The sequence below is a fragment of the Haliotis asinina genome, chromosome 15 (assembly GCF_037392515.1).
Source record: "Haliotis asinina isolate JCU_RB_2024 chromosome 15, JCU_Hal_asi_v2, whole genome shotgun sequence".
Classification (NCBI taxonomy): Eukaryota; Metazoa; Mollusca; class Gastropoda; order Lepetellida; family Haliotidae; genus Haliotis; species Haliotis asinina.
This window is the reverse complement of record NC_090294.1, coordinates 9,208,568-9,229,024: the sequence shown is the minus strand read 5'-3', so window position 1 is coordinate 9,229,024 and position 20,457 is coordinate 9,208,568. Positions and strand designations below refer to the sequence as shown.

Sequence of the window (20,457 nt, the reverse complement as noted above, 5' to 3'; positions counted from 1 at the left end):
AAGTGATTGGGTCCATAACTGTATTTGTCTGGTTGCCAGGTCAATAAGAAGAAGGTGGAGAAGACCAAAACCGCCAAGAATGGCTCGATGACGCCAGAGGAGGAGGAAGTAATCCAGGATTTCCAGCAGCAGCTCAAGATGCTGGAAGATAGGCAGTCCCATCTCAGCAACCGAGCTGTTACGCAGATTGATCAGTCCAAGAAAGGTAAACTGTGACTGGTAGTACAACGTTTGTCAAGACATAACTGGCCATCGGCCTCCTTCTATCCCTAGATTCAGCAATAGGATGAAATTATGTGCTATGCAAGTTTTTTATGAGGACCTAGACCTTAAAATATGGTTTTAATCTTTTTCATTGATTTCCTACCTCTGATCTGAAGGAAGAAACATCACCATTTTTTTCAAATTAGTAAATTAATGATGTGAAATAATATTCAGTTATAAGATTTGAGAAGTTAAAACAAGAAAGGAATTCAATGTGCAAACATGTTAAGACTCACAGTGCATATCCCTGAGAAATCTAATCCAATTTTGAACATTCTGATCCAATATTAGAGATAATATTGAAAATGTATTTTGTTTAGAATATCATTTTCAGTAAACATGTATATGCAATAACATTTCCTCTACCAGTCCTTTATTCTTCACATGCTTTTGGTTGTTATAGTATTGCTACATCTCTGAAACCCTTGATGCTGAAATTATGTGTTATAATAATCTAAAGTTTGCTCTCTGAATTCTGATCCTTGTTTATATGTTGTTGCTATAGCAAAAATATTGTAAATGGCCTTCACACAGTATTATGAGATATCCAAGCTGTTGTGTTGTATCAAAACATCTGTTACTTATTCAGTCACATTCTTATTTACCCTTTATTTTGACCTTTTAATAAGATATTGTATTTGAAAACAACCTGTTTGAGCTACAGTCAGCCATGTGCCTTTAAAGTTTTTATTACATTCCTTCAAAAATCAGTGATATATATTCAGCTGGAAACTTTAGAGACCATGAATATGTTGTTGTGAAGATTGAGCTCACAATTTCATAAAAATTTGGCCAAAAACATAGACATGATCCCAGATTTTTTTATGCTCAAAATTGTATAAAATAGTTGAGACTGCCTGTTTCAGAATCTGATGGCAAGAAAGGGACATGGTCACGTATCAAGTCTAAACTGAAGGGCAGTGTTAGAAGTAAGTACGCCCTGTCTTTCTTCTTTTGCATTGCCATGGTTACATGGTGTGGTTTTACTTATCCCCTCTACCTCCACTGAAGATTTCCATTCCAACTTTTACCATTACCCTGCAGATTAACCAGATGTTGTGTTCTGAGTGAGTCTCTCTTATATGGAATACAGAGAGTTTTAGTTTCCAGACACACCTTATCACTGTGGACCAATTCTTTACTTAGTGGCTATGGTTTTCAGTAAACATTGCCAATCGCTGACATCTTATATGCATATGACATCAGTGGTGAAACATTCTTTCAGGTGTAGGATTATCATGACTATTCTTAATTATTAAAAATATTGCAGTTTTTAATCTTTAAAGATTGTCCAAGTGACATGAGGTGAACTAGGGTTTACTCATTTTTAAAGGATTTACCATGGTATAATGATGTCCATCCATGTGTGCGATACATACCACAGCCAAGTGAGTGAGTGAGTGAGTTTAGTTTAATGCCATTTTGAGCAACAGTCCAGCATTATCCCAGACAACACCAGAACTGGAATTCACACATGTGGGGAACTGAACCCAGGTCTTCAGTGAATGCTTTCACCATGAGGCTAACCTCCCACCCAGATATGAACCCCTGAGTGGGTGCAATATGTAAGCTTATATTGTTTAAATAGGCGATACACCCAACCAAATCACATAACTCATCCAGAGTTATATGTAAAGGTCTATTGAAGCATAATGCATGCATGCCTCAGTCACCTGTGGCTGGGAGGACTTGATTTTTTTTCCATTATTTGTCACTCTATTTTTGGTGTGTGTTTTATATATTTTCAGAAAAAAAGAAAGGTAAGTTTGATTTTTCATCTTTTCATTTTTTGTGGACAAGCATATACAACATTTTTTCTGTTGTCAAAGCAGTCCATATAAACCCTTAAAAATCAATAAAGCATCACAGTAATTATTGTTAGACTTGAATATACATATTGTACTGTATTTACACCCTACTGCTCTGTTATGTGACAAATTAGGTAAATACAACTGGTAAATATATGAAAATATCATTTTGAATACCATATTTATCATTTATTTTTGCATGAAAATAATAAACAAAAAGTCAAATTCATAACAAACCTTATATTTTTAAATTACTTCATATAACAATTTGTGGGGAAGAGTGATGATTGACCAGAGCTTTATAAAGGTAGCAGTTTTTCCAGCATATGTACTAAGAATCTAATTACTTGCAACATATTTGTTTATGTTTCTGTCATTTCACCTGATGAAGGGGCAAGGAAAAGCCTGAAACATGTGAATACAATGAAGAAGTTGACATCCATAACAGATGCCTCCATTGCTAACATTTTTAGTGAAGAGTTTCAGACTAGTCTTCATTACTGCTGTCAGAGCTAGCAAAATATGTTCAAAGTATTTCCAACTTGGCGCTTCAAATGATATAAAGGCTTAACCAATAAATTAGTATTTTCATACTTTATATTTTTACAAATCTCACAGAATTCTTCCAGAAATGAACTTTGTAAACTGTGAAAAAAAACCACTGCTTTGTTTAAATCCACGATATTTCCTGTCTTCAAGTGTACTTATTGACAACAATGCATTATTCTCTTCAATCAAAACTGGTAGAGCCATAATTTCTTTTAGAAGAAGATGTGGCTGTTTGAATTTTGTGAATTAGGTGAGTGCTAAATTTGAGGTGACAGACTGTAACACAGTACAACTGTTGTAGGCACTGACCAGTCTCGCCCTCCCCTGCTGACCCAGGCTAGTATTGACCCCAACAAGATGGCCATCCTGAAGGAGAATGCTAAGGAGAAGTTGACAGAGAATGAGAGCAGTGAAGTTATCAGACTGGTGGAATTGGTATGTGGCAATTGTCCCTTCAGTAGTCAGTAACCTGTAGCTGTTCTATGCCCTGGTTGGTCCATGCCTTTTGGGGTTTGGTCAATACCTTTTATACTCCAATAATGGTAAATATCTGTTATTTCACCTTGTTGCCAATACCTGTTACCACACCTTAGATGTTAAGACCTGTTATATCCTCTTCATAGTAATCACATGATGGTCAATATCTGTAATGCTTCCTCTTTATCTTTAATACCTGCTCAGCTCAAAAGGTAGTCCTCATTGTCATTACCTGTTATATTGCTGATATTGGTTGATATCTGTTATTTCAGTCACCTTGGTAGTGTGTTATATCCTGATTATGGTCAATACCTATTGCTTCACCTTGGTAATCAATACCTCATGCCCTTTTTAATGATGAAAACCTATTACATCCTCTTGATTGTCAATACCAGTTACACCACGGGTTACACCACCTTGGTGGTCAGTACCTATCATATCCCCTAGGTATTCAATGCCTGTAAAAACCCATGGTATGTTTTCTTTAGTAGCCACTATCTGTCATGTCCCCTTGATACCAAGTATCTGTTGTCTTATCTTGAAAACCAATCCCTACTATGTTCACCTTCATGGTCCACACTTGTCATCACATCCTGATGGTCTAGATGACATGTTCCCATCACAGTGAATGCTTCATATATCCCAGTTATGTCAATATCTGTTATATACAATGTGTTGACCTTTATCCCTGTCCTCCAGTACCATGAGAACAAGGATCTGGATTCGTTGGTGAAGGAACTACTGAAGATCCTGGACAAGCCAGAAAAGATGCTTCTCCTCAGGGATGTCAGGTTAGTTAGGTAGCACTACTCTGATATGTAGCATCATTTCGGAACATTTTAACACCAGTATGAAAGTGTCTCCTCAAGTTCCTTAGACATCACATAAAATGTTGACTTGCAGTGGGAGAATTTGGACACCATTTTATTATCTAGACCTCTCTTCTAAGGCATCAGTTTAAACTAGTTGACTATTTCATCCACTCATTCAACACCAGAGGTCCCATTGATACTCTTACGACACCATTGACTGCAGTGTTCCTCAATTTCAACTAAATCTGAACTCAACACCACCTGTTCCTCATGTTTCTTTGACAGGGGTGTTATCTACCCATACCACATAGCCCGCTTTGACAACATGGTCAACTTCTATGAGATAGAGAGATACGAGGATTTATCTACCAAGCTGCATCTGCCACTTCGTCATCGAGAGAGTGATTTGGATCGGCCCAAGAAACAGCTCATGACCACTGTGCTGGGTAGGTACTCTCTTGTCCTATCACATAGGTTCATGGACAGAACCATCCCCAACAATTTATACCTGCAAGATGTTATTAGACTCAGATCTATTCAGAAATGCACAGGATGGTGGGATGACTTAGCGTTTCACTCACCACTCCAAAGGTTGAGGTTTGATTTCCTTCATGGATGCATTGTTTGAAATCAATTTCTAGTGTTGCATAAACCGCTTCTTTGAACTATTGCCTTCCCAATATCTTGTTCTTGTCTCACCAACCTAAGTATTTGTTGCAAAAATAAACCTGACTAAAGCATACACAGAGAGATATGTATAATACATCACCACCTCTGCCTTTTCCAGATGAAAACGGTCACTTCCACATCAAGACAGTAGATCAGCATGAGCAGGACAAGAGGACAGCGTCCAAGGTTCTAGAAACCATGAAGAGTCACTCAAGTTTCGACAACCCCCATCACGATGCAGTCAAACCAGTTGCAGTCACACCTGTTGCATCCCCACCAGTTGCCACCAAACCAATCCAGCTCAAGGAGACGTCTGCCATAACGTCTGAGCACAAACCGACCAGTCCAAAACCAATCCACTGGGTAAAGCTCAACCACGTCGCTGACAAGGGGCAGAAGTAAGACATTGGCCAGTCTCCTGGTTGAGTTTTGTTCAAAAGTTTGTTAAAATACATTACATGAAGTCTAACTACCCTGTGACATCTACTCATTGATTTTATAGTCCTACCATTTTGTTCTTGTTTTATGGATTTGCTCATCGGTATTTAAATATATGAATTAGACTCCAAGACATTTAGTCCTTGTTTTATCCCCTTAATCCTGACCAGCAGGCTAAGTATCAACAAGTGACATATTTTAACATTGTGTACTAGGACGCAGCCAGGGCATTGAACCTCCCACCCTTAATCCACTACAGTTATAATGGGGTCAGGAACAGAGACATTTTCATGATCAATATTCATTTCTGGATAAGGTTTTGACACTTTTCCTGTTTTAAAGAAAATATACAACATCATTTTCACCTCTTTCTGTTTGGTAGACATTTGGCACATCTTATTTCTGAATTTACTTCATGAAATATGAAAAACATTTGTTAGAGGAATGAAGAGGTGTGTCAAAACATTTATTACATATTGTCCCTCCCTTGAAGGTGTAATGAAACTGATAGGGGAGAAATGTTACATCGTCATCTTCCATATCTTTCCCTTGCATTCCTATCTGCATCTTTGACACCGTCAGTTTAGTTGTATGTAATAATGTCTTAATCTGGGTGTCAAAGAAAAATGTATTATGGTTTAGTTATGTATTACTTAATATGTTTTCAGACGCACAATTCGACAAATTTTCAATAATAAGGATGACATACCACACGTAAATTCAACAGTCGTGTTTGTCCCTAAGCTAAAGAAAACTTTAGGTACGCTTTCCAAAATCTCTTGGAGTTGGGATAGCTTGGTTTCAGTTCTGGAATCCAGTCTTTCTTAGAATAAAGAGTTCTTTTGATATGTATCAGCGAGAAATTACTGTCAAAGAGGCTGTGTGAGATAACTTGCCCATTGAGTTCAGTGTTTGGCAGGAACCATGGAATGTGGGCTTTTCTTTTGCTGTTAATAATCATTGTCCATATTATTTGCCTTTGGTTCTGATATCTGACAGGTGCTATTGTTTGGGGATCTGTTTTGGTATATATTCCACCCACTGAGAACAAGGAATGCCAAGTTATCTCCCCACTCTGGCAGTGAGCTGTGATTTGTCAGTTAAACCTGGCAAAACCTATAACAGACAGATGGATGGAGTGAACAGCTATTGTGCCATGAAAGTTGTAATTGACATGGTTTGTGATGTTATTAATGTACAGTAAAGTGCAAAATATTGATATAATTTTCCATACAAATATTTCACTGAAAATTACTTTGTGCTGAGATAACTTACATGGGTTTTTCACAGTCAGTGCACCTGTACCGAGTGGATCATTAGTTCGCTAAGCCAATACAAACGAATTCACCCCAGCCAGTATCCATAATGTTCTGTCAAAAGAATTTCCAAAGATTCTCATGATAGAGTCTCTAGATCTTATCGTTGATCAGTTGAAATGGGTTTGACACATCTCTACTTCCTCTAGAGTGAGTGAGTGAGTGAGTTTAGTTTTACGCCGCACTCAGCAATATTCCAGCTATATGGCGGCGGTCTGTAAATAATCGAGTCTGGACCAGACAATCCAGTGATCAACATCATGAGCATCGATCTGCGCAATTGGGAACCGATGACATGTGTCAACCAAGTCAGCGAGCCTGACCACTCGATCCCGTTAGTCGCCTCTTACGACAAGCATAGTCACCTTTTATGGCAAGCATGGGTTGCTGAAGGCCTATTCTACCCCGGGACCTTCACGAGTCACTTCCTCTAGAACCATCACGAGTTTGTGGAAGGGGTTCCATGAAAAATTAGCATATTACTTTGTAACAAGTAGAAGTACGTATCTGGACACAAGAGAACTCTTTTTCTAATACTTTTAACAGGATTTGGATTTCTTACAGATAGAGAATTCTTTTATTTATGCTTATATTATCTAAAAGTTTTCCGTTTGCATATATTTTCTTTTGTAGATATTTCAACATGAATTCTTTGGTTGTTCATGTCGACAATTGAGTCAAAGCCTATCCTTTGTTGTCTGTGTTACCTTGACCTTAGAACAGTAGTCGCCTACCTGCTTTATGTAGTGTGTCATCCCGTCATTGCCTGCTCATTTTTTTGTCTGCAAAACACAGATTCATAGTCTGTCTGTAACTATGATATTGTTACTGAAATTATGAAATGGTGTTTTGCTGGTAAAAATGAGCTTCTCTAATGTTCTATTTATTGCAATTTACATCCAACCTACTCATTGTATCAAGTACATGTATTACCATAACCATCTTATTCTACGATAATGTTTTTGTTTCATCTCAGATCACTGTGTTTGCAACAAATTGGTCATATTTGGTGGACTATCGTCCATACAGTTATATGAAAGTATCAAGTCACCTTTAGAAGCAGTGTGTAAAAATTGAGAATATATATGCACAACTGAATTATTATTTGTTTGAAATTTGTTAGCAGTGTGTGTTTCTATTATGAAATCATATTGTTGCTTCTTGTACAGAGATGTTTGACCTTCCAGGTCTCCACTTGAGAGGGGGCCTTATCGGTCAAGTTTTTCTACCACTTCGTATCGATGAAGTGCTAGTTGACAGTGCAGCTGCAGATGAAGAGAAACTTCAGGTGAGTTGCCTCCCTTGGCTATTTCAAATCAAATACATGTACCACCACAGAGGGTACAGTTTGGTTTGGATTAGATAATAAGGCCAGACCGATTTCTTGCTTTAAGGATCTGCAGGTTATATTTTTTCAAGAATAACAAAAACATTAAAATTACTTTTTCCTGCCCCAAAAATATAATTCCTATGTTTTTATTGGCAAAAATATAAACTTACATGAAAAAATTTTTTTGATTGTTTTTTGGCCCATGTGCACAAATATTTTCAATATTTAGGAGGAATATTGTTTTTGACTGGTGATTTTGTTTTTATTCGATTTTCCCTCCTGCCGGTAAGTTTCTTGAGGACAAAAATCAATAGAACAAGAAATAAAACTGGTCTGGCCAAATCTTCAGCTTTGATTAAAAATGACTCTGTGTGGTCTCTTCATGCAGACAGTAGGATATTCATTAAGACAGACACTGTCAATGTAATAAACTGCAGTATTTAGACTTAACTGATTTCATTTTCTCATTTACCTGTCTGTTTTAATGATGTAAAGGTAGGCTGGTTTCATACATTGGTTAGGTGGGTTATTTCCAGGAGTTGTAACTTGTGTAACTGGGATGGTTGTATGGTTGTACACTTGTGGTGGTTCTTCATTTAGAAGGGTTGTATAATGAGTGCGTTTGGTGTTACACTACTTTTAGCAATATTTGGTCAATATTGTGGCAGGGGACACAAACAATGGGCTTAACACTTTGTACCCATCCAGACCCCAGTCTTTGTCATGAGGAATGAACACTTTGTATAACTGGGATAGTTGTACATTTGGAATGGTGATATATTTGTAAGGGGAGTATTTCTAGGATTCTTGTACAATGTGGTGTATGATGTCTGTATTTCAGCCTGGCGTGACGTTGATATCAGTGGACAGTCAGAGCCTCAGTGGGTTCACTGTGGAGGACAGCGAGGAGCTGCTGGACAAGGCCTTCAAGAGCAAGGCCACCACAATGGTCAAGCTGGAGATCAACACTGACAAGCGTACTGCTTGACTTAATAGAGTGGTCATCAACAAACTGTCACAAACTTCAGCAGGCTGTAATAATGTGGTCTAACATGTATGGAAAGGTTACTTTTAATTGCTTTTCCCTCCTTGGATGAGGATGGAAATATAAAACAACCTTTTCAAAAGGAAACAGAAACAGACATTTTAGACACCTTCATTTGCCTAACTCCTCTGTGTCCATGTATTTTGGTAATCAAGGTGAGGGTCGATTCAAACATTCCACGATGTGAGAGTATGGTGATGTTACATGAGGAACCAGAGAACAGTATATGCTGAAGCATCAGAGACAAAGAAAGCCATGGTGTTTACAGACACTTTCAGAATGGCCAACATGTTATATCTCTAACAAGGTGTAGACCTAAGTTTTGCCTGACGTAATGTTCTCCCCTACAACCAGCAAATGTGTGTCAACCACCCCACATATCTGTGAACCCATCCCACATAGCTGGTTAGTCCATATGTGTCAACCATCTAATATTTGTACTGCAGTACTCTTTGTGACATTCAAACCCCAGGTGTCAAGCAAGCAATATGTGTCAACCTACCAGTGTATGTCAACCAACCAATGAATGTCAGGAAACTAATATGTGTAATACAACAGTCTTTGTGCCATCCAACCCATTTAAGTTAACAAACCAATGTGTCTCAACCAACCACTATGTGTCATGTGTGTATAATGCATATCCCAAAAGCCACCTTTGTGCCATCTAACCCATGTGTGTCAACAAGAACCTGTGTCAGCCTGCCCCATCCATGGAAGTTTAACCAGACTTGCTATTTTTCCTCTTGATTTAAACATATTTTTTCAAGAGAATGGATTAGGTACAAGTTACCACTTGGTGAAACCCTTTCCTATTTACAGTGCTTACATGCATATGTGTGTCTCTTGAACATTGTGTAACAATGAAACCCTCTGTGGTATCTCAAATAGTGTGACCTTTCCTTCATGTGTTATCTATCATGGTGTATCTGCATGTTATCCAACACATTGTGACCTTCCCTACATGTGTGTTATCCAACATGGTGTAACAGTGCCTTCCCTTCACATCTTTTATGCAGCATGGTATAAAAGTGTAAACTTCCCTATCTGTATGTTATCCAATGGTGCAGATTTGTAACCCTCCCTGTGTATTATCCAATATGGTGGAAACGTGTAAACATAATAGTGTGTTATTGTACACAGTGTAACGCCTGTATTATCCTACATAGTGTAACAGTGTACAAGTACTTACAGTGCGATAGAAACAGTAGTAAAATCCTAGCAACAATGTATGTTGATCATGTGTTACTGTGTTGATGACAGGAACTGTGGTCATGTGTTACCGTAGTGATGACAGGTGTCAAGAAACCATTGCCCAACAACAACGGAATGAACTCATGTTACACAGCTGGACCATACCTCACATCAAGTCTTCATGTGCCAGGTAGCTTGGATCCAATAAAAGCAGCTTTGTAACCATATTTCCTGAATTCCAGAGACCTGCTGTCAGTTTCTTGACTTCCCTGGCACCATAGCCAGGAAAATATGCTCTGTAATAGATTATGAAAGAAAGATCTTCCTTAATCCACGGCTTAAAAATACGAAGAGGAGCATGTCATCTTATCTACTGATATCTAAAATTTTGCACTGGCTTGTTGGAGGTTTCTTTTTATTCACGGAAGAAGGAATGCTACTCAAATCATGGGGATTTTATTACTTGTTGAAAACCTGAAATAAAACGTTGTCATGTTTGGAAACTGTAGTGAATCTGTGAATCAACAGGAGCCAGTGAAGACATGAATTGTAAATCATGTACAGGAATTACATGTAAATACATTCCAAATGCATTTATTGTCTTGAAAGGTGTTATATATCATACAAGATACAAGATATTAATGACTGAACAAAACAGGCATCATAAATATTTAGGGAAATATTTTTTTTTAAATTGTGTGAAGAGTTTTCGCTACAAAGTCATTTCCTCTTAAATATTCATAACTCTGTTTTTGTTCAGGGTATTCATGTTTTAAGTGCATAGCACACGTCACGTTTATTGTATAGTGTTCTCAGTATGATATTGTTCTTGTTTACTGAGCATATGACTAAACAGGTGCTTGAGAGGAAGGTGCTGTAGATAGTTACCCTAGTAGCAAGTGTTTTCATATGTACAGTTTTAAAGTCACATTAAATTGTCAGGAATTAATAATATGACTGAACAATGCTGAATACTTAACTTTTATCTTTGTATTTTAGAAACTCATTACAAACATTACTGGGTGGCGTTGCTGATATCGCCAGGATGTGTAGAAAATTCGAAAATTTGTATTTTTTCAACATGACTTGTGCATCATATCATTCCATACATATTGTTTTAAATATATTTATTGATTTCTATTGAATGTTTTTCACATTCCATGGTAAACATTTTCAGGGTTGTGGTGTTATTCCTTGCAATAAAAGTCGAGGAAGTGTTGCCATGGTGAGTTGTTCTTGTGTAGAAGGAACAGAAGAGGGATGTCTGAAAATACATCTGGGCTATAAAGAAGTTTATAATGACTGGATGGAAATAATTTAAATTAATAATTAAAATCTGTTTATGTAGCACCAAGTTCCATCCAGGCTGCTCACAGGAACTTTGCTTTTTCCCTCGCATCATTGGATGGCAGTCTCAGCAACACGTCATATTACCAATCTCAACTCGGTGGGGATCATCTAACTCTTGGAGACACTTGGTGCATATTATACTTGTTGTGTATTATCTCTCAATTTACAGTCGAAATGCATAGAATGTGCTTGGGTTATAGCATTCTAAATAACTGACCCATGAAAATCCAGGTTAGAATTGGCCTTCAGCAACAATTCTTGTCTTAATCGGCAAATAAGGTGATTGGGGGGTATGACCAACTGACAGATGTCATTCTATCCCAGTGAGATGCTCATGCTGTTGATGACTAGATCGTCATCTTGCATGACAATAACTTGTGTCACAGCACCTTGCATGACGGCAACTTGTGTCATAGCACCTTGCATTATGGCAACTTATGTCACAACACCTTGCATGATGGCAACTTGTGTCACAGCACCTTGCATGATGGCAACTTGTGTCATAACACCTTGAATCATAGCAACTTGCACCACAGCGTCTTGGATCGAGGCAAAATGTGTCACATCACCTTGGATCGTGGCAACTTGTGTCACAGCACCTTGCATAATGGCAACTTATGTCATAACACCTAGCATGATGGCAACTTGTGTCATAACACCTTGAATCATAGCATCTTGCACCACAGCGTCTTGGATCGTGGCAACATGTGTCACATCACCTTGGATCATGGCAACTTGTGTCACAGCAACTTGCATGATGGCAACTTGCATCACAGCAAGATGTATCACGGCAACATGTGTCACATCACCTTGAATCATGGCAACTTGCATCACAACACCTTGCATGATGGCAACTTGCATATGCCCAGCAATTTTCAATCTGAACTGGGCATATTAACCATCCATCAACAACACTTGTCGCCCAAACTCAACCCGGTGACAACTGTCATCATCCAATCCTCTATCTAGTTACAATAGGGTAGTTCTACAACTTGAGGGGTTGTTTATTACCAGAACAATGAAGACAAACAATAACAAAGAGTATTTAGTATTTATTAACAGTGTTACTTTATACCATGTCAGTGAACATGTCAGGGGGACCAGTCTAGGCACTTTGTATCATAAACACAATACTATCATATTAGCACCATCTAGGGTTATATATGCACTAAGTAATGACCATCTAAGCACTCATATATATGTACAATACATATGTAACATAGTGAAATGAGGGTCAGAGTAATGGCAAGCGTTACTATTCCAACAAATTATTGGACTCCTTGTGAGCCTGCACACACTAACACCAAATCCTACACAGGTTGAGAGAATATGGAGTTCCTAACACCATACTTGCCATAATCATAACACCTGTCTCGAGGCTTCATCACTACATTATAGGAAACATACATGACTACCTCTCACTAATACAAAATGCCATTTAGAAAGCGGTCCTGGTGAGTTGCAAAACAACTGACTCGGTTGACATCTAACCTGGAATATGCCTTTGTATCTCAGATTTTGACGACTCAGCATTTCAGTTCACCAAATCACGCAAGGAGACCAGTCTGGTCTCATAATGGAAACTGGTAATACTGCTAAGTCTCTATGGCAGTTTAGAAATGACTATCATGCACACTAAAAAGCCTTTATCATAAAGCAAAACACTAAATGCTTGCTCTTATCAATTTGTGGACCACTTAATCATTTCAGTGGGACCAGCCAATCATTTCATGGTGGGACAAACAATTCAATGAATCATCTAAGGGTGGACCAATCAGGTGGATCAACTAATGCTGGCCCAATCAATAATTTCTTGGTGGCTCCATATCAACCACTGAGTAATGACCAACAAAGGCATTCACTGTTACACTTCCAGTCTGAAGTTTTACACTGCATTTCAACTATGTTCGTGTGGAAGAAATTGGCGGCCATTTCCATTAAGGATGGATCAACACCGCCTCACAAAATGTGAGTGAAGAGGCTGCTGTACTGGAAATAGTAACTGTTCTAGTAAGTGTCGAATAAGAGTTACCTCCCTTTGTTCAATTTTACAATATCTTATGAGTCCATGAGTTAGCACTTCATCCAGTTAGGAAGCAAGGCTTCTATGACAGCAAACTCATTTCCAGACATATTACCATATTGGTTATAAGAGTCTTTGTTCACAATGTCACAGTTGATAGTCTGGCTGTAAGTGAAAAAGCTATTCAAGTCCACTGGAAATGACTTCAGAAATAGATTATACACTACTTTCCAAACAAACCAAATCTCTGTTCTTAAAGTTTACAAGCCTATTTTGCACACCAAGCTAACAACACATGTAGCTCAGTCTGGGTGAAAAATACCATCAGATTGTCAGATTCCATGCATAAAAGCTTTGACTTTAAGAACTTGTGTTTGGATGTCACGAGCTTGGCCTATTTTCCGCCCATGAGTGATGCAATGTATCGGTCCTGCTGTCTCTGCACCTCTAATTCACTGACCCTGTACTTGCTCACTCGCACCTGGTCCCGTAACTTCCGCTCCAGAATGCGGATCTCCTCTTCCTTCTGGTGTAGCACACTCTCTTTCTCACTGCACTGTCGGGCAATATCTGGCAATACACACCATACACATCAACATCTGCTCACTGCACTGTCAGGTGATATCTGCCAATACACACCATATACATCACCAATTCCTTCTCACTGCACTGTCAGGTGATATCTGCCAATACACACCATATACATCACCAATTCCTTCTCACTGCACTGTCAGGTGATATCTGACATTACACACCATATACATCACAGCTTACTTCTCACTGCACTGCCAAGCTATCTCAGACAAATTCAAATTGAAGGAACTCCATATTTCAATTCTGTTCATCCACTAAGTCATCTGTATATCAAATCATATTCTTTAGCCTCAGATCTCCATGAACAGACATAGAGTCGCTGTTGTAACACAAACAATATCCACAAGCTGAGTCTGACACTTTCACCACTCACCATGACATCTGTTTTCCAGCTGCTGATTTTTCGATGTTTCTTTAATTGCTTTTGTTTTCAGACTTCCAAATCTTAAAAAGTACAAATTGAAGATGAAACATTCAACAGTGACTGTTTAAAGTACAGATTATTCAATTGTTAATGACAATCTACAGTGAGTGAGTGAGTGAGTGAGTGAGTGAGTGAGTGAGTGAGTGAGTGAGTGAGTGAGTGAGTGAGTGAGTGAGTGAGTGAGTGAGTGAGTTCTGCAGCATCATGAAAACTGAAGCCTTGCCCCATATTCTTCTGAATATCATCCTCATCCACACTCCCAACATATGGTTGAGATATGGTTAAGAAAGTAAAGTAAATGAATTAGTGTATCAAAACTGAGTATGGTTTTAAGGCCCTATTGAAAAATATTTAGCAAGTTATAATCAGAGAAAGGTCAAATTGATGCAGAGTTTCAGTGGTTACCACTTTGGTAGAGTGAGTGAGTCTAGTTTTACACCTCACCCAGCAATATTCCAACTATATGGTGGCAGTCAGGTGGCAAATAATCGAATCTGAACCAGACAATCCAGTGATCAACAACATGAACATCAATCTGTACAATTGGGAACTGATGACATGTGTCAACCAAGTCAGCGAGTCTGGCCACTTGATCCCATTAGTTGCCTCTTACGACAAGCATTGTCTCCTTTTATGGCAAGCATGGGTTGCTGAAGGCCTATTCTACCCTGGACCTTCACAGGTCCCACTTTGGTGGAAGACACGAAAATGGTGATGACAAAACTCACTGACATGATCCTAGCACACATAGGAGACACAACAGGGCAACTTGTTCTTGTTTAATACCAACAATTTTGCACCTACGCATTTTCAAAGGCTGTTTTCTCCCTCTCGAGCTGCTTGGTGAGAACTTCAATCTGACCGAGGGCAAACTCCAGTTTATCTGTCACCTCCATCAGTTTCCCCTTGGTCTGGGCATGCTCCAGTTTCTCTGTCTGTAGAATGCAATCTCATCATGCTTAGGGCTGTCATATGTGTTAGAAGTATATCCACACATATCTCCTGTGTGGTCTGTTGGTCCCAGCATGTGACATGATATAAGTGACATATCTCCCAACACATTCATGACACATGTGTCATACAACCCCATACAGGTATCCAAAATGTCATCTGTCCCTTCACATCTGCCATGACAGAAGTGACATGTGGAAATAAAAATATACATTCATGAGAAATATGTCATACAGGTCCATATGTTGTCTTATATGAGTGTCTTCACACATCCTGATGTAAGTGGAATATCCCCACAAAATAACCACTCATGACATAACACCTGACACATGTCATTTGTTAACTTCTTTGTGCTGAGAGTGATTTAAAAGTTGGAGAAGTAAGAAAGGATGACAATAATTGGATGAACAACTGCTTTATTGCCATGAGAAAGACGTTTCTGTGAAGGTTCTAACAATGTTATCAAGCAAGTGTTTATTGCTATGAGAAGGACATTTCGGTGTAGGTTCTAACATCATTATCAAGCAAGTAATATTGATATCACTGGTGTAAGTGTTTGGGTGTAGGTTCTAACACCATTATCAAGCAAGCAATATTGATATCACTTGCTTGATAATGGTGTTAGAACCTACACCAGAACATCGCTCTCATAGCACATAAAGAAATTGTTCATCCATATGTTGTCATCCATCCTTACATGTCGTATGTGTTAAGTTTCCTCATCACAGTGCTTCAAAGCAATTTCTCTCTGGATACTATTTGACAGTCCACATTGTATATCAGTCAACTCTCATGCATCCTGCTTGAGTCTCACGCATTTGAGCCTCATGTCACGCACTCACGTGCAGCTACCAAAATCTCACACATTGAGAAATTTGACCCCCAAAAAGTTTTTTCGAATGCATAATATAATTACACCGAAGTAAATATGTGATTAATGTCATCCGAATTGTCCGGAAATTAATATATCAAACTGGGTATGTGCTTCCGGATGTTAGTATTAGCGCAATGCTCATTGTGCAGCGACGTAGAGGCTACAAACCAGTTTTAACTGAGGAAGATGAGAGACGAAGAAAGTCTGACAAAAGCAAAGAAGGCAAAAATTATTAAGCTTCGCCCTGGACCTGGATCCCGGCTTTCCAAAAATCTCCAGTATTGGGAGCTCTGAGGGTTGACAGCTATGATATTGATAAATAACAGATGAAGATGCATAAGTTTAAACTTGCAACCTCGAGTTTGAGTGAGTGAGTGAATTTGTTTTCACCCTATTTAAGCAATATTCCAGCAGTATCATGGCGGGTAAACCAGAAATGGGATTCACACATTGTACCCATGTAGGGAATAGAACCCGGGTCTTCATTGTGATGAACGAATGCTTTAACCACTAGCCTACCCAAACCGCCCCATAGAGTTTGAAACTTACCTCATAATCATTCAAAACCTTTTCATAATCTTCACGTGGAACATAATCTTCCAACATGGACACCTGTTAAATATGATCAAATCATATTAACTCTTTGTATTTTCAAATCCAGAGACAAAACATACCACTGAATATACATGTGAGAAATAAACACAATGTTAAAAGTGTCAACTGATAAATCAATCATTAACCTTGGCCATCAGCAGTCACTGTACACCCATAGATGCAAACATCTCCCTTTGAAATACATCAGAGTAGACATGTTCCACAACAACAACATCAGAGCTATCCAGCTGCCATGTGAGTGAGTGAGTTTTGCTTCAGGCCACACTCAGCAATATTCCAGCAATATGACGGTGGCAATTAATGGAGTCTGGACCAGAGGACCAAGTGATAAGCAGCATGAACATCTTTCTATGCAACTGGGAAACAATAACACATATCAACCAAGTCCGCAAGTCTGAACACCCGATCCCGTTAGTCGCCTCTTAAGACAAGCATCAGTTGCTGAAGAGCAGTTCTGACCCGGGATCTTCACGGGTTTCATAGACAAATGCAACACTGCTTTTAGACATAGCACACTAACAAAAGAAAACCACAACACATATCACAACTGTTCAGAGTAATATAACCAGGACATTTAGAGCTGAAAATTTTAAATTAAATTTGACAAATATTTAAGCAAAATTTGAAGTAAAGTTAGGTACTGGGATGTACTGGGAAAGTGCATTAACCAAGAAAAACCGAATTTTTATGGATTCACTTTTCTTGGGGGAATGGCAATTCCTCTGAAGTGATATAAACTAGGACCTTGTGATTCTACATATTTGGAAGGATGGACGTTCAGATACTAATAGTCAGTTTGTCAATAAAGGGGCACACAGAAGTTCCGATGTAATTTGTTTAAGTATCTTCTGGCACCTACCAGTCTGAAATTATATTTGATACTTTGTGAGATATGTCAATTTTTGGTTGATGGATGAAGTTAATTAGCGAAGCAGTTTTATACTAGAAGAATTTGACAGTACCAAATCTCGGAAAGAGACTAATTAAAGTAACTAATTATCAAGATTGGGTATGAGTCATTTTTGTATGACGTAGGACATAATTTCGGGGGAGGAGCTTAAATTGTCATGACTTCTATTTTGTTAGTTGTCCGGTGAGTAATGCACGATTCTGGGCCCCATCGTTGACTTGAGAGGTTCTCTCTATATATTGAGAGAATGGTTCAGATGAACCTATAGTATCAGATGTTGTACGAGAAACCAACAAGTTCTTCCAGGAAGTTGTAAACTAATGTTGTGCGTAGACCAGAAAAACTAGGAAAGGAAATATCTGAGGACCTTTGCTTGTGAAAAACCATTCCACAAATAAACGGACTTGAACACCACACTAGATTTATCCTTGAGTAGTCCATCTACATGATCTAGCTACAAGAGTGGAGGAAATACAGATTGCCTAGGGAGACCACCCTGACACCTTCATGCAACAGTTATATTAAAATGTGAATAACCTCGACACTACTGTACAATATTCTGGAAAAAAGGACATTGGAAAAAACAAACCAACAGAAGCATGGACTTCTTGTGTATTATTAGTTACAAATAAAATCATGTATCAAACTAAAAAAGGACTTTTAAAAACCAAAAGACTCTGACAATAAAACAGTGTCAAACAACATGAAACTACATAGTGATGATATCTTTATCATATTTACTAATTATACAAAATACTTATAGGGGATTTTCCCTTGTCCAACTTTCTATTACTAAAGATTTCTCATCATGTAGAAATAAAAAATGGTGTAAACTTTTATTTGGTTCCTTCTTAATAATGTTAACTAGTTTCTTCAAGCTACTATTTTATCAAGATTTACTTGTCATGACACATGAAGAATGCAATGACAGAATGTACTACCTGAAGTTCTTGCATCTTTGACTGATGCTCCTCTCTGGAGATGAGATTCTCTCTGACAAAGGACTCCTGTTGACTGACCTTTGTGGTAAACATGGTAAAGATATCAGGGTGAGTTGTAAGTTGTAACTTGTATGTCAATCATGTCAATTTAACAATGTGAGTGAGTGAGTGAGTGAGTGAGTGAGTGAGTTTAGTTTTACGTCGCACTTAGCAATATTCCAGCTATATGGCGACGGTCTGTAAATAATCGAGTCTGGACCAGACAATCCAGTGATCAACAACATGAGCATCGATCTGCGCAATGGGGAACCGATGACATGTGTCAACCAAGTCAGCTAGTCTGACCACCCGATCCCGTTAGTCGCCTCTTACGACAAGCATAGTCACCTTTTATGGCAAGCATGGGTTGCTGAAGGCCTATTCTACCCCGGGACCTTCACGGGTCTTTAACAATGTAAGGTGCTATGGTTAAGTTGAGTTCTTTATCACAGTATAAACACACTGCTATGTCAGTATGGTAACTGCGGGTAAACAGGCAGAAATCATGAAATCTAGAGGGATAGATGCCCAACATTACAGCACTAGAATAACAAACATTTTGATCCCTGGTATCCCCATTACCTTGGAAGTCGTAATTAGTAACCAGCTGATTACACAATGTAGGAGCATCTAACCATTTGAATAACTACAGACAAATATTGCTTCAACAATATTACAGTGTTATCATTTGAACAAGAACAGGGAAAGGCAGTACGAAAAAATGACTTCTAAGTTATCACTTCAAATCATGAACATGATGAAGTTTATCTCTTCACATCAAATGTTCAACGTACATTTTGACTCAGACGAGTTACAACTTCGTTCTGTGCAATAATGATATCTCTCAACTGATTCTGGACAATGATGTGTGACGGCAGAGAGGACGGGAACGGCTCACTCCCTCGGCTGGTGTCTCCTGTCACAATACAGTTGGCTTCCCTAACATCGGCAGCCATCTTGAAATTCCCGCATTGACCGTATGAAGGTGAAGGTCACCAGCGCGGTGAAGGGCGTAGCTCGGACATGTGCTTGCCTGTTGCTAATGTAAACGATGGGATGAAAATACATTGCGGCCGTCAATAGAGTACGGACTGATCCTCTGTCATGTCAGATTTGAACATTTTGATATGACGCAGTAATGAAACCATATATTTTGAATCAGACAAACAAACATTATGAGTCTGAGGACTTTGTTATTAGAAGCGCTTCAAATACCACTAGTACGCTTGGTTTTTTTACCACTTTGACAGTAGTATTATACAGCTGACCTAAAATTAGAAACTAACAATAAATTCACACATGCGTAGCACGTTTATGTATGTTTATGTGTAATATTATGGGGACAATGTCAGATAAACTTATAAATTATATTTACACTAAACACAAAAAGTGAGGCCTGAAACTAAATGACTAATGAATCAGTTTGTCTCCCAGCACTGTAAATATTGGTGTAGATTTAAGTGTACTAGTCTTGACATTAAGCTCTACAGATACCCAGCAAATATTGTCTCTTGTTGCTACTGTTTATTTTGTTGCAGATAGGAAGAGAAAACTATTGATGAAAACCGAGTAAATATTTTTCCATGTAAATATTGGAAAGTACTATTCATTCATGGAATTCTTGTTGGTCTCATCAATCAGTTTGTAAAGAAACCACTTATATTACCTGCTGTAATTTTGAAAATTTGCAAGATTTCAAAATATTCCATTTTAGTATCTCATTTTCACTTGACTGGTGCCGGTTTGGCATATATTTTTAATGGATAATAATACCAAAAGGGAGGTACAAAAAGATGTCAGGTGAAAATAGTACAATATATAATTTCTTAAAAATGTA

The 20,457-nt window shown here is 38.3% G+C and overlaps 2 protein-coding genes across 2 annotated transcripts in view; one reads left to right on the top strand and one right to left on the bottom strand.

Moving 5' to 3' along the window:
* Positions 1-11,112, top strand: part of LOC137266172 (PDZ domain-containing protein 7-like) — a 55,599-nt gene extending 44,487 nt beyond the window's left edge. Inside the window, exons 10-19 of the mRNA XM_067801658.1 lie at positions 40-205; positions 1,131-1,193; positions 2,013-2,024; positions 2,923-3,056; positions 3,798-3,889; positions 4,196-4,356; positions 4,698-4,977; positions 5,686-5,777; positions 7,521-7,621; positions 8,505-11,112. Coding sequence (XP_067657759.1) covers positions 40-205; positions 1,131-1,193; positions 2,013-2,024; positions 2,923-3,056; positions 3,798-3,889; positions 4,196-4,356; positions 4,698-4,977; positions 5,686-5,777; positions 7,521-7,621; positions 8,505-8,651 — 1,248 coding nt within the window. The 3' untranslated portion in view covers positions 8,652-11,112. The remainder of the gene's footprint in view (positions 1-39; positions 206-1,130; positions 1,194-2,012; positions 2,025-2,922; positions 3,057-3,797; positions 3,890-4,195; positions 4,357-4,697; positions 4,978-5,685; positions 5,778-7,520; positions 7,622-8,504) is intronic.
* Positions 11,113-12,288: 1,176 nt separating this feature from the next.
* LOC137265245 (spermatogenesis-associated protein 24-like) lies at positions 12,289-19,601 on the bottom strand. Its single transcript, XM_067800598.1, has 6 exons — positions 19,415-19,601; positions 18,582-18,659; positions 16,665-16,727; positions 15,095-15,225; positions 14,240-14,310; positions 12,289-13,842 (listed from the first exon to the last, which is right to left on the bottom strand). The coding sequence occupies exons 1-6, from the start codon at positions 19,574-19,576 to the stop codon at positions 13,667-13,669; spliced, it is 681 nt and encodes a 226-aa protein (XP_067656699.1). The 5' UTR covers positions 19,577-19,601; the 3' UTR covers positions 12,289-13,666.
* Between the last annotated feature and the right edge of the window lie 856 nt (positions 19,602-20,457).